We start from the raw sequence: 15463 nt of genomic DNA on the forward strand, positions 1-15463 counted from the left end.
CAATTTGTAACAACGAAATTATAACGATTATTATTATATTTTTTTACGCTACTACACTTCTACAATATTTTCAAGTTCGTGTTCACGGACAGTGGTGGTAGGCTAATTTATTTAATCGGGTATATCTTAAAGATGATTGATTACTCACCTAATCTAAGATCCCACAGCCGGAGCGCTCGGTCCGCAGGTGTGAGCGAGAGGTCAGCGGAGAGTAAGACACCGCCAGATCGAGAGAGACGTAGCTGTGTTGCTGCACTCACGTGGCCACGCAACGTTAAGCGGCAATTCCCTGGAGTAGAAAAACGAAGTGAAAAACAGTAGAAATATTTTTTTTTAACAAACACACTGTTACCTTAAGCTTTACTATGTCTATTGATAAACTTAGTTGATTTAAAACATAATTAAATATTGAAGTTAGCAGTTGCAATGTTAGAAAACAGATTACTTTTTTCATTTTTTTTAGTCAAAGTCAAATAAACTTTATTCAATTAGGCTTAAGCCAAGCGCTTTAGAATCGTCACTATAAACATTTCTTTTATGTTACTGAATTTACCGTATGTTCGTAAAAAGTTGAGCTCGTGAGAAGAACATACGAGAAATCAATGGCCACTCTTTATAACCAAATAGAGTATTTCACAATGTCTGTAATATACATAACAAATTAGGTTGTATGGTGCTGCATCCAATATATGAGTCGTGTTTAAATAATATGTATTATTTCATAAAAAGTAATACACAATTAACTATATAAATATAAATTATCGTAAATTGGATGCATCAACCTTTAGAGCTTGAACTCATTGTTTGTGTAGGAATGTTTCGTGTTATTATTATTATGTTTATATGACTTTATGAATGTTTAATTTATGTATATTTTGTATTAAATATATCATTGTCTTGTAACCCATAACATAGGCTATATATGCTTAACTTGGGGCAAGATAAATTGTGTAAAAAGTGTGTCAATATTATTTTTTATTATTAATAATTAATATACATCAGGAGCTGTAATGCGGATGGGCATAATAATAATACCAAATGATGGAATTGGGTTCCATCATTACAATCTTGATGGAACCCATAATTGTGTGCGGCATTACAATTGTTATCATCACCGCAATAAATGGGATTCAGTCTCAGTAGCCTAGGTATTTCACTCCTTCGAACTGAACCAGAACTAGTGCTTGCACATTACTGCTTTGTAGGACAAGTCGCCGCTGTGGTGCCTAGCAGGTATACTGTGCAAACAAGCCTGGTAAAAACTTTCTGACTGAAAGGGCACTGAAGTGTTCACATTACGAATATGAAAGGCTATCTAATGACTCAAGGAATGCATATAATACATAAAAAATGTGCGTAACTTATATATTAATTAATTAATTAATTATTTAATAGGTACACACAAAAGAATTACAACAAATACATATTAAATAAGCAAAAAAACTATCAGCTACATACAAGACATGTAAAAAAAACTATCAGCTACATACAAGACATGTAAAAAACTATCAGCTACATACAAGACATGTAAAAAAAACTATCAGCTACATACAAGACATGTAAAAAAAACTATCAGCTACATACAAAACATGTAAAAAAAAGGATAGGCTGCAACTCCACGAGGGTGTGTACACATCATAAATTAATAACTTTAAAAATACAACAATAATAGCGATTTTAAAACTAGCTTTAGGTAATGTAATATTATAAAAGAAAAAGACAGAGGAGATATATATTTGGACAAATAGACGTGAATAATTATGGTAATAATATTAAGATTTTTTAAATAATTTTATCTACTATATGCTTTAAATCCTCTATTAAAGATTCTGAAACAGTTAGCTTATTGCCAACATTAAAACACCCCATGTTCTAATAACCATTACATCATCCAAAAGTGTTGTAATGTTGTACTGAATTTCATAACAACACTCCTATTTTTTTTTCATTCCCTTGATGCTCAAAGAGTTTTAACAGACAGCCACATTCTTTTTGCTCAATGCGTGGCATCTGTATGAATTTCAAAAAAAGAACATTTAGGTTTAAGCGCGTTCCACACCACCAGAACGTCGCGCGCCGTAAAAAAAAGTAGGTTAATTCGAATCCCCGCCATTTTTCTTCGATATTTTTATTGTTTTGTTTACAAAAAATGAGCGATTAATTTCCAAAAGAACATAATATTCTAGTGAATTTTAATAATTGCACTATAAAAAATGTAAATTACTACTAAAATAAATAATTGTTTCATTAATACTTAGTTTATTTGTATATAATCAGTTATTTTTAATGTTAGCAGTAAGCTAACTGTTTCAGAATCTTTTAGAGGATGCATATTTTGGGTGTTGATAAAGTCTTGTATGCAACTGTTGATAATTAGGTATTAAAACACTCATGTGATACTATTATCACACTTGGCTTCGCCCTGTGAGATAAATCCACATTCGTGTTTTAATACCCCTTATTACACAACAGTTGCATAAATAACTATAAACTAATTAAGAAATCTATATAAATTAGATTTCCATTTACAAACAGATGAACTGTGGATGTCAGGTACTACACTGATTTCGAGTAGTATCATACTGTATGTGATACCTCTTTTCCGTGTCTGCAGATTAACGGACGGAAGTCTCATTGGTTGGGAAACCAACGAGAGATTTATCTCATTACTGACATACCTACTCCCCTGGAGTCCTCTCGTTCCTGGGAGTTGTATTATTCTTGGTAATGAAGCGTGTACAGCGTCTGTAAAGTGCCTACCTGTGACCAGGTCCCAGACCAGTATCCTGGTGTCAGCGAGGCTGGACAGCACGCAGCCGTCTGCGGAGCTGATGGCGAGCGCCACGGTGTCGCAGCCCGGCTTCCACTTCTTGAACAGAGTGCCCGACTGCAGGTCGTACACCACGATGAAGTTGGGGCTGGGTTCCTCCAGCTCGCGGGATACCACGCACACGTACGACCCTGAATGAGGCTCCGAGCGTTACACGTCATATTTTAAGTCAAGCTCAAATTATGTTAAATCAGAAAGACTATTAAGAATCTCTAATGAATTAATAAGCGCACGTTACTTCAAAACCACTTAGATCCAAAATTAAGTAATTAGTAAATTTTACTACTTATTAAATCAAAATTTTGTTAATTAGTGTATTTTTACTGTATTAGTTACATTTTTTTTTAAATAAATAAATAACTTTTGAGTTTGAAATTATTTCGTGTGACTTATTAAGTGTAATGGAGTCTCAACCGGGCCCGGATTAGGACTACTCCATTGCCAGCGCTATCCACCCTGGTCCCGACGGGTTCAATTTAAAGAAATTTGTATTTAATTGTAAGAGTTATGATTAGGACACATTACCTTCATACGTGATAGCAGCTTTAGATGTGATGAAGTCGTGATGAGGTATTCTCAGATCGTACAACAGTTTCCGAGATGTCAGCGACCACACTAGTAACGGGAAAGGTTTCTGTGTTTCATCCCCACATACTAGAACACTGGAAACAACAAAATAAAAATTGAAAACAAGTCAGATATATTCAATTTTTACTCAGTTATGTCAATGTTTGTAGCAAGTAGATCTGATCCTTAAGATTTCAATATAAAACTGTTATATAAACTAAATAATTTAATTTAAGCTTTAAAAACGCGGGCAGAAACAGTCGAATTCGCAGAGTTGAGGCAAACGAAATCAATACAATGAAAAATGAAACACTTTCGAATATTTTCACAATAAAAATCGTACGAACCGTCCATCGCCTGAGACGAGAAGTGAATTAAGAAATCTATCTTCACCCGCTTTGAATGTCGTTACACAGTCACCTGCAATATAAAATCAACTGCACATAAAACATGAACTGCTCACCTTATAATTATTATGAGTAGGGGATTAAAATGCGCTTAAATCCTAGGATCTATTGTGCCCCCTGCTTGCGCTAGCCTCGGCTTCCTATGTCTAAAAAATGAGCTGTGGAAAAATCGAAAAATCGTTCTAACTAGGAAACGTGTGCCCTAACTGTGCCGGGATTTAAATTATATTCCCAAGACCTACTACTTTTAAGAAAGAGGTCACTCGTCGAATCCAACTCGGATGGGCAGCGTTTGAGAAGTTACGTAAAATCGTCTCGTCCCAAATACCACAGTGTCTGAAGACGAAGGTGTGTGTTCAGTGATGACTTACCGCAGACGTGGTCGCTAACTATGGACCTGATGAGAAAGCTCATGGTCGCCTAAAAGTCAATGGAAAGGGCTATGCTCGGAGTTTCGCTGCGAGATCAAATCAGAAATGAGGAGATCCGTAGGAGAATCATAGCCACCGGCATCGCCCAAATGAAAATTGCGAAACTGAAGTGGCAGTAGGCAGGGCACATAGTTCGACGGACAGGTGGCCGTTAGGGAGGTAAAGTCCTCGAATGGCGACCACGAGCCGAAAAACCCAGTGTTGGGAGGACAAGATGGACCGACGATCTGGTCAAGATCGCCGGAATACGTTGGATGTGACGTTTTTCTTTTTATGCCATGAAATCTGATTTGCTATGTCGCGGATTGTAAAATCCGCCACATAGCAAATCAGCTATGTGGCGGATTTTACAATCCGCGACATAGCAAAGTCACTTTTCTTAGGGATGTATCCACATGATCTTTAATATTCCATGCTGTTTATCGGTGGTAGGTACTCTACCACTACACTTATTTCTCCCACAAATAATTGATGCACTCATGGTTGCCGGTAAAATTACACAGGACACGCGCAATATTTTTTATTCAATCATATTTCTAAATTTGATAAGTACACTTTTAACTTACTGATATATCTTTCCAAACTTTAACAGTTTGTTGGCAAGTTATTGCGCTTAAAAACATTTAATTATGTGTACCTACTTAACTACTGCTTACTTTAAAATAAATTAATAGGACTAACAACTAAACTACAATTAGAAAAACAAACGATTTACATAAGCTATCCAAAATTTTTAAATTTAATGCTATAAATAGCATAGCTGTTAAAACAGCGCATTTTTCTTGGTAACACTCTTCAGCCACGCTATCTCGTTGTATATGACTGGCACCACATATTCATTTAATCTTTTGCCATAGTAATTTTTATCTTTGGAACAATTAAGTTTCCCTCCCTCACGCTTCTGGAGTTATATATATTTCTTATAGGCAGAACCGTTGACGTTCACAAAAGAACCCCCGGTGGGATCTTCGCCCTCCACGGTGTAATACATTTTCAGTTTTAAAATTCACATAGCATCAGGTAACTAATTTATTCTACTCTTCCATTGAAAAAAAAACACAATAACGTAAGTATTTGTATTACGGGCGCATGGTGGTGTGTCTAGTAGCCCTACTCTCGTAACAAGCCAAGCAAACCTTATTTCAAAAAGTTAAATTTCGTATTCTTGTAACGCAAATTCACAGTTCAGGTCCGGTTGTGATACAGCTACATTCCGAACCGGCTGATGTAAAAAAAAAGTAGAAAATTTTACTTCAAGAAAACTCCTTTTAAGGAGACCACAGGGGATATCAATAATATTACAATAGTTACCGTTCTCAATATTCATCAGATTGACGTACATCCTGTTTCTTGACAACGTCACCAGATGCTTGGAGTCGTGTAGACCGTAGTAGGGCATCTTTTGGTTCATTACACCTTTCAACGCCACTCCAAATTTACCCTGCAAACATTCATCACAACCGTTAATATGTCTACATCGACATATAATAACCTTATATACCACTGGACTGGCGGCTGTCAAAGTGCTTTTGTGCCTGTTTGGTATTCGCCATTTTGGCGCTGTTGGCCATGTAGCGAGACTCTGCGGTACTAAAACTAGTGTTGACAATCTCAGTAAACATTGATAAATGGTGGAAAACTAATTACAAAAAAAAATTGTGTACTTTATTACGTTGATTCTTGAAGTATAAATAACACGGAAAACGAACGAAATTATTTCAAAATGTAATAATACTTCGAGTATTGTACGTTCCTTCGCAGCCTTTTGTATTATACGTCAAAATTAGTTCTCTGGACGCTCGCGAGTGACGCTACGAATAGGCACAAAAAAATTGCTGTCAAACATAGAACAGCTTGTTCAGTGGTATTTATACAGGTCAGTGATGTAAGTTTATACCTGATTCAGATCATAAACCCGGAGTTCTCGTCGACAGAGTACCACACACCTGTATTCATCGATCGGTACCAAATTTATAGGATGTGTCACACCAATTAACTTTCGTACCAGCTTACATCTGCAAAGCATAAATATTTATTTTATACAATAAATTTATTTTTGTTTGTGCGCTTCATATCAGCTAAGTCTGTATATAATCCAAATACAATTTCATGTACAATGGCACATATGAAAAGTACGAATCGTCCCAATCGTCCTAGCGCATTCACGATTAATATGTCGTTGGTGGAATATAATCTATTATATTAGGTGGCATTTATTTTCTCAAAATTGAATCCTTTAGAATTCTTTTTGATGTCATTTCTAATTTACTACACACTACTAACGCTTCAGAAACAAATAGCGATCTGAGAGAGAATTAGCGGCGCAAGAAACTCTCCCAACTTTCTTTTTTTTTGCGCTCTTTTTAATGAATTATACAATATTGTACTGTCATTGTTATTGCTGTAAAATAATCATAATCTAGTCCCAGGCTGTCGGATCACTTAGATATTCAGCTGTAGAGTAGTAGGATTTATGAAACAGCCATTTTTTAATAAAACATTTAAATTTATTTATAGATAATGCCTGAACGGTGGCTGGGACTTTATTATAAAATTGTATACATTTATCATAAAGCTATTATGTATCCTATGAAGCCTACTAGAATTAGTTAAAAGCGATTCCTTATTTCTAGTTATATAGTGGTCTTGACTTGGTCGGCCTTTCAAAACATTTCTCTATTAATCTGTTCAATTAGTCAATCTACTGTCATAAGCCCTATCTATTAATATCATTTCATAACTTTATTGTTTTTCATTTCATTTCATTTCATTATTTTTATTGCTAACAAATAACAATATCTTTTCTATTTTCCCTCTCATTGGGACAAAAAGTGTGTGCATAAGGTAGGTATGGATACTTACATATGTAATGTATTCAAAATTCAAAATTATTTCATAGTTTTGACAAACAATGATATAAAATGTACCACTTACCGCGTTACATCCCAAACACATATCTCTTCTTTCTCTGTTGAAACAGTAGCGATATATTTCCCTCTAGTATCAAATCTAACAATCAAATCATATGGTTTACTATGGAACCCTTCAACATCAGATTTCTCGACATCGTCAACCTTCCAAAAATCTTCGTTCATTGGATAAAACGTTGGTACAGGTGGATCAAATAAATCTTTCATCCAACTGTGGACTATTTCGCTTTGTATATCTACGCCCTCTCTCTGTCGCCTCTCTATAGTTGATCTAAGGAGTCCATAGAACTGTCTATGGTCGTAATCAAGAGCGTACGAATGAGTTTCAAAAACTTCTTTGAGTATTTGAATGTGTTCCGGCAAAGGGTCGATATGTACTAAGCCAATGTCTTCTAAATAGTGTCCACAATCTGTGGCGGCCAGTTTATCGTGAACCCAGTCCAGCTGGGTGAAGTATGGCTTTTTTGCGAATGTTTCGGGGTCTTCCTTCAAAAGATGATAATGTTGAAATGGTATCTCATCTAACTTTCTGGTGTTGTAGCTGAAAATATTACATAATTCTATAAATCATAATTCGATACCATGCTAGGTAATTCATTCTAAAGTTTGGCTGTACATGGAAGTAGGAATCTTAAAAATAACGTTATGGAAGACCACCACACAGGGTTATATATAAGTTGGTGGCGTGTGGTGCGATAGTGGGATTCGGCGGCAAAAATTAGAAAAATCAGCACTAGTAAAAGAAATACAAATTAACTAAGTATACCGTGAGAGTAACCTCTTTTAAAGTGGGCCTCATTCTTATTAATTTTCAGTATATAAAAAACGTTAAATGAAAAATAGATAAAGATCCAAATCAAGAAAAAATGAAACTCCAACCCCGCTTTAGAACAGGGACAGAAACTTGTCCGCGTGACGTCAGCAAGCGTCTGCCTGTCCTTATCTCGCGCAATTGCTCTGGGAAATGTAAGATGTAATTCCCAAACTATTACATACTAAGATAAATGAGCATACTTACAAATCTTCCGAGAATTTGTTTTCTTGAGATAAGAGACGTCCAGTCATCTTTACATCGTTTTCGTTGAACCATTCGCCCTGAAATTGTGTGACACCAAATAAGTAATGATACTGTCATTTGAGTTTCGCAATGGAACTACAGAGTTAATTCTGATGTTAATTGTGGGACTCAGCAGTAAAGACATCTGCCTGTGGAATCAGTTTTTACGTAAAATAATTATAATTATTACACGTGGTGATCGATCAATCGCCAATTACCACGCAAATTTGGAAAATCAAGGGAAACGTAAAGAACAGTCTTTCAAACTGCCTGTATTTATTTATTGGAGACATGAACAGAAACAAAACATCAAATACGCATTCAATTTGAAACTAACTAAAATAATTACAATTGTTCTCTTGGAACGTCTCACTGAGAACATAGAATATAGATGTTAAAGATAAAAGCGACATCTGCTTAGGTGCAAGCGTGCACGTACAATTAGTACGTAGTACTATTGTGTAAATATTACTTGCCCTACACCAAATAGCATCATTTAGATTCTAGTGAGTCGAATGCATATATTACAAATATAAAGTATAGAAAGAGGTTACCTCGTAGTAACCAAGTAGTAGAGACCTGGCGGTCATGTCGGTAAGATATCGCTCGGCAGCGACAGCCGCCAGGGCTGCGTCTCTCCACCGAGCCGCTCCGCGCGAGTCCCAACGCAGCCAGGGGGAAAGCAGGGCTGCTAACTGCGGCCAAAGTAGTGCCGCGGGGGCCCAGGGTACTGGAGTTGTTACAAAGTGTTTAATTAACTGATATTGCCTCATTATATTATATAGCTAAGCCGGGCCACGGTTTACTGTGACGTATTCTGCTAATCCGGATCGAAGGACCAAAAGGGGGTCTTTTAGGTTAGTATTAATAGTGTTTAATTACGAGTATAGTATGTTAGTCTTTAATTATTAATGTAAACATTATACAGATTTGGATGTCTATTTCGTTCTTTGGATCAGTTTTTTTCTAGCGCTGGATACAAAATACTATGTGTATATTATACTATATTTATAATATTACATCATTAATGGCACAAGTATATTTTATTTTCTAACTCGCTCGTGTCATGAGTCTCTTTCATTAAAATTCAAGATAGTTAATATTGTTTATTTAATAATCTGATATGGGTGTCAATTACGGGAGTTGTTAGGCGCTGTCATGAAAGTAGTATTTATACTACCTATTAATATTAAATAATTAAACTTAACAATAACACTTAACAATAAAGTTGACGTTTAACTATCTTCACCATAGGCTTTTAAGTCGATATTTATAACAGTTCTCGAGTGAGCGTGATACGAATTTTAGGTATTGTCCAAAAAATGACACAATTGACGAGGTAAGAAACCTATAGAATCATTCGAAAAGATCTCAGAATGGCGTAAAACGATTTGGGGTTTTGTGAAATCCAAAATGGCCGCCGTGGTAAATTATTATTTCAATAATATGAATATCAAATCCTAAAGGTCAGAGATCATTAGCAGAGTCTTGCTGGAAAGTCCAAGGTACTTATTTAAAAAGCGGGTTGCTAGGCGATTTCAAAACAGTGGCAAATGAAAGTCTATAATCTATGCCAGCCTGTGAGAGACAGGCCAGGTTCATTGTTGTGTGTGACTTTCACCTTAATTCAAATACTTACAGTAAGTCTCTTCACTCCTGAACAGATCATCATGCGCCAATATATCCAGTATTTCGGCATCGTCTAGTCCTCTTCTAGAAGCCGTCAGTACAGAGAGACAAGCCTTCACTCTATCAGCACCCAAAGCAGCTTCGGTCGTGATTAATATTTGCTCCAGCTGCGCTTCTAACTCGTCACAAATCACTAGTTCTGGTGCTGTGTCTGTCTCTGTTTGTTCTGTAAACGTCTCTGCTGAGAGGGATATTTGCCAGGCCAGAATCTGCGGTAATATACACATTCTGTTAAATTATTATTAAAGGAATAACTTCGAGGTGAGCACATTTATTTATGATGTGTGAATATTGAATGAGATTGAGATGTCACGCTCACCTATGTAACGTTCAACCGGGTAAAGTGGGTCAAATGGACTATAGCAGTCAGTTAGAAAAAAATTATCAAAGTAATGTAGTATAACAATGGCAATTATGTCAGTACTTTTATCAATATGGAACACAATCGATAAGTTGTATTTCGTATTACAACGTAACACTTTTATGAATTATGACAGTGTGTCATTTTTTACATATTTCAGGTAAAATGCTTGCTAAAGTGACAATTGTGTATAAGAATTAATAAAATAAATATAAAATTTTTTTTAGAATAAATAAAATAAATACATAATTTTTTATGTATATATATATACAAGGCAAGGTCAAAATAGTTCAATATTTTCTTAAGCATGACAATATGTTCTCCAACCCGAATATACTACAAAAAATCGCGCTAATTAAAATTTATCATTATATTAATATTAAACATATCTTATGGTTTACGAAATTCAACCTTACTATCAAATTATGGTTCCCTTGTCATTTTTGAATCGATAGTAATCTTTTACGTACGTCTATATATCTAGGCTTTATGACAATTAGTCTTTTTAATAACGTAATTACTATACTGAGTGCCAAATAAATTGAAGCAAGCCGTAACATTACCTTGGCATACAAAGGTAGGGTACACTTCTGTACAGCTTTGACGGCAGCTTCAGGTGGAACAGCGGAACCAGTCTTGCTGTAGGCGGCGGAACACGCAGTGAGCACGGCTTTCGCTTCTTCCGGACCCACGGGCGGGGCTCGAACCACCTTGGGCCCATCTTCAGACGACAAAACTGCCATTATGGCTGAACTTGATGGTTCGTCCTTCTCTGGAAATGGCGTGATAAACATAGACACTATTATCTATATATATAATGAAAATGGTCAGTGGTTGAGGCTCTTCATTCCTGAAACACTGATCGGCCTTATTGGCGAGTGAGAGACGAGGATTTAGTATTTTTACTTGACAGTCCGATTCTGAGATGGGGGTAGTTGAACTTTAGAGATAGTGTACACGAAATAAATAAAAACAGAAAACAATGTGGTGATTTTTTTAAATTTGTATGAAGAATTGAGGTTATACCCCAAAAATTACTGTGCAGTGGTTTAGATTGAATTGCACTTATAAACTATTCAGTATTTACCGCCATTTTACAACAAACAATATGCAGCCGCGCAAATGCCGAGCGATAAGACCGAACTGGTTTGTTATCCCCGCTATTCGCGCGCCAGGTCGCTCGCTGACTAGGCTCGTAGTGCGGCCATAACGCGCGGATAGGAACGGGTGAAACCGAACCTTTGAAAATGAAACGAAATATCAAACATATGAAACGCTAACTCGCTCCGACCCGTCGCGCTAGGCTTCCGCCTTAGTCACTTCAGTAAAGACGCAAAGGCGCGTTTCATATGTTTGATATTTCGCGCCGGTCGTCGCATCCGCGCTAGGCTCGCACTATGGACGCACACTTTCTTATACAGGGTCTGTCGTAAATAATGGATAATCCGATAAGTGGAGGTAACCCCGATGTCAGGCTACAATAAAATCTAGTTTTTACGAATGCAAATTAACAGATGATTACACACTACTTAGATTAAAATTGCATTCTTAATGGAATAAAATCATGTCTTGGTGTGTTATAGCTTGAATCACGAAAATTATGACATTACTTGAGAAATTGAAATCCCGACCTAGCTTAGTGCTTTTGCTCCTGGAGCTAATATTATTTGCTAAGGTACCCACTATCATACCTTTTTAGAATCTACACATACTAGCCATGTTTTTAAGATAAATGGCAGCTATAGCACCATACTTTTTTTTTCACAATCAAGGGGCAAAACTACAAGTAATTATGCATTGCATAAATTTTGAAACTCAGCTAAGTACTTTTAGATTTCTAGATTGTGCAGGTATTATCAGGCTTTGGGTTGCATTTTGTAAACTAAAACTTCACATTTTTACAAATTATTTACCACAAAGCAGCAAACGCGATACATCAAAATATGAAAATTAAAGTTTTTTTTTTGCACCCGCCAAATGTAATGTGATAATGGATTACATATTACATCTTACTTAAAAATTATAATTTTAGTGATAAAATATATTTATTACATATAATTTATAACAAATTACTGTGAATTATAATGTTTTATATGTTTTTTTCGTTTTAATTAGGGACATATATTTATTCCAAAAATGTAAATGGATTTTCAGCGGCATAAAAACGTCTTTGTATATCCAAAAAAAAAAAAACTATATTACCCGGTTAAATTGAAAATGCTCTGTTTATTCTCAAATAATTTGCAGTTAGGTACTATCTTAAGTTTTATAGAGATAATTCTATTATTCACGAGTGTGTATTATTATTATGCACGTGTGTGTTATAGTTCGGTTTAAGGTCCTAAGAACGATGTAATTAGGCTCACGTTACGAGCAAGTGTGTTGAAAAATATATTAATCTAAACCCATGCTTTAAATCCTCTATTAAAGATTCTAAAGCTTATTTCCAACATTAAAACACCCAATCACCTAATAGCCATTACATTATTACAACATCCAAACGAGTGTTGTAATGAAATTCAGTACAACATTACAACACTCGTTTGGATGACGTTATGATTACTAGAACTGGCTTTTTTGTTTCAGAATATTTTATAGAGAATTCATATTATGGGTGTAGGTAAAGTCTTTTATGCAACTGTTGATAATTAAGTATAATAATACTTATATGATACTATTATTACACATTCATGTTTTAATACCCCTTATTACACAACAGTGACATAAATAACTATTAATGTTACATTGGATGGCATACCTTCAGTGACCGTAATGATCATCTTAACATTTCGCGGTAGTCGACACGGAAGCCAGCGAACTCCGCGTAGTGCGTCAGTGCCCGCAACACACAGGAGTACTGGCCGAGTTCGACCCAGTGCTTCCAGCAGTCGACCCAATGTAGACGATAGACGTGTGGGCTCCTACGATTAATTATTATTATTAATTGTATTGTGGAGTGAGACAATAATAATTTTCGCAAAAGCGGGCTGTTGAAGAGAATCTAGACCTTATGTATTAGACTTTAAGGTCGAGTATAGTAATAATATGGTACAAATGCAACAAAAAGGTCCGAAAGTATGGACGTCGACAGTATTGTGTGTCATGAATTAGTGAATCGAAGACCAATACGAACTAGGCACAATGTGTCAAGTTTTTCTCGCCGCCTCCGCAGTCCCGCCGCGACTACGATTCATGCCATAGGATCGGAATATCGGCATGAAATCAATAAAATATATATCGCGAGTACCCGTCATAATAATTACGATAAAAATATAGTTTTGTTAACAACTAGCTGTTACGTAAACAAACATGTTAACTTATTTATCCTCTTTGTTGATTGTATAAGGTATATAAAGAGGCGCACTTGATTTAAGTGAACATTCAGAGCGTTATACAAGAGATACAATCTCTGCTAGTGTGTGATCATTGTTAGAGTGTAACGAGTTATCGGTACTAGAAGTAGGTATTAAGAAGAAGGTGTATCAATCGCCTTGAAAATTTGATCGTAACAATCAAAAAGCCTCGGGTGACGGCGCTTTAAACCCTGTGGGGTTTCAAATATATTTTTACGATATAATAAATAAAGTTCCATAGCGATATATTTTTTTAAAAGATATAAAAAAAAATACGAAATACCGCTAAGAAAATCCGTTTCTGATTTCTAATTTCTACTTCATATTTCCCGATAGAATAAGGCTAAGAATAATAATATCAATAAGAAACCGCTTTCTTTAGTTTATCAGACACTTGTGTAAAAAAACCAGATTATCGTACGGAACCTTCTCCACTCATTCTCTTACATTTCTCCCTCTGTACACCGAGCCTGTGTGAAGAACGTGTAGGTGATCCACGAGAGACTTCAGCAGCTGGTGTGAGCTACTTGACTGTGATGTCAGGCCCACGAATCTGGAATACAGTTATTATTACTGATCCACTGATACTGAAAATTCTCAAACCAAAACTTAATGGTTTGGGGCGTTTCGTAAGAATTCACTAAATAGTTGTTTCATCGTGTTTTGTCTCTACCCGCAGGTTAGTTAAATATAACTTGAAAAAAAATACCACAGTATGTACTTATTACAAATACATACACTCAAATTTATAATTTAAATAGCCTGACAGCGGTCGCTCCATTCCCAATCCATAATATAATATACTAATATAATTATACCATAATTAGGAAAATCATTTAGTTAATTATAGTAAACTTTACCAAATAAACGTCTTTTGAATTTGGAAATACATTTGTTTTGAACTTTTTCTGGGATTTTGTTGTAAAAGCATATACATCACAAAAGACTTACTAACTTTATCCGAGTAGTACGCATCATTAATGTACAGTGTGTACTCGTTCGCATTAGCTTCTAATATCATAATGTAAAAATAACAACGTTGATGAAAAGTTCTAGCACATAGAATATATTGTCATGTTTGATACCATTGTACTGACATGGTATACGAGAAAGGTTTTGCCAGTTATGTAATTTACGAAAAACGCCAAATACCTGACCACAAGCGCCAAGTCATCGAGCCAGGTGTGGGCGAGAGAGGCGGCCCTGCCCAGCAGGGTCGCCTTGCCACAGCCAGCCCCACCCAGCAACACCAGGGGAACAGAACTCTCGCCTTGCACGTACCTATTCAATGCGACACACATGATAAAATCAGTAGCAGTAAAACTGTAAGTACAATGTTCACCTCTCTTTAGGGGATTCCGCTGTCGGTCCATCTGTCTGTCAACGAACCGTAATTCAAACACCGCAATTGTTGAGACTTTGATAAAAAGATAATGTTTCGTAGTGCTACAATGATATTCCTTTCAACACAGCGGCTTGACGGACCATCGGTGAGTTATCATGGAGAGCGGCTTTAGGCTTCAGTCGGTGTAAGGACCGGCACCAACTCAGGAGCATATCTCTGCAGCACTATCGGGGGAATGTCATCGGTCCGCTCAATTTATGAATGCCCAAAATGAAAACCGACTTGAACACGGCGCCATGCCGGAATTTTAGCTCCGCAATGTATGACTCGCACCGCGGAGTGTTGTAATGTTGTACTGAATTTCATTACAACACTCGTTTGGATGATGTAATGGTTATTAGAACATTGGGTGTTTTTTGTTGGCAATAAGCTAACTGTTGTAGAGTCATCAGTAGAGGATTTAATGCATGGGTGTAGAGAAAATATTAAAATA

At 36.1% G+C, this 15463-nt stretch overlaps 1 protein-coding gene across 3 annotated transcripts in view; it reads right to left on the minus strand.

The window, feature by feature from the left end:
- LOC126969873 (NACHT and WD repeat domain-containing protein 2) overlaps positions 1–15463 on the minus strand; it is an 82879-nt gene that overhangs the window by 5031 nt on the left and 62385 nt on the right. For 2 of the 3 annotated variants that reach the window (XM_050815457.1, XM_050815456.1), the window contains exons 10-23: positions 14778–14906; positions 14073–14178; positions 13031–13193; positions 10836–11044; positions 9862–10120; positions 8777–8952; positions 8184–8260; positions 7170–7706; positions 6133–6250; positions 5547–5676; positions 3745–3817; positions 3356–3492; positions 2761–2961; positions 149–289 (exon numbers count right to left, since the gene is read on the minus strand). In XM_050815457.1, coding sequence (XP_050671414.1) covers positions 149–289; positions 2761–2961; positions 3356–3492; positions 3745–3817; positions 5547–5676; positions 6133–6250; positions 7170–7706; positions 8184–8260; positions 8777–8952; positions 9862–10120; positions 10836–11044; positions 13031–13193; positions 14073–14178; positions 14778–14906 — 2456 coding nt within the window. Of the gene's footprint in view, positions 1–148; positions 290–2760; positions 2962–3355; positions 3493–3744; positions 3818–5546; positions 5677–6132; positions 6251–7169; positions 7707–8183; positions 8261–8776; positions 8953–9861; positions 10121–10835; positions 11045–13030; positions 13194–14072; positions 14179–14777; positions 14907–15463 lie in introns of those variants that run through there. The other variant, XM_050815458.1, reaches the window with a different exon arrangement.

This window comes from Leptidea sinapis, chromosome 19, assembly GCF_905404315.1.
Source record: "Leptidea sinapis chromosome 19, ilLepSina1.1, whole genome shotgun sequence".
NCBI classification, from domain to species: Eukaryota; Metazoa; Arthropoda; class Insecta; order Lepidoptera; family Pieridae; genus Leptidea; species Leptidea sinapis.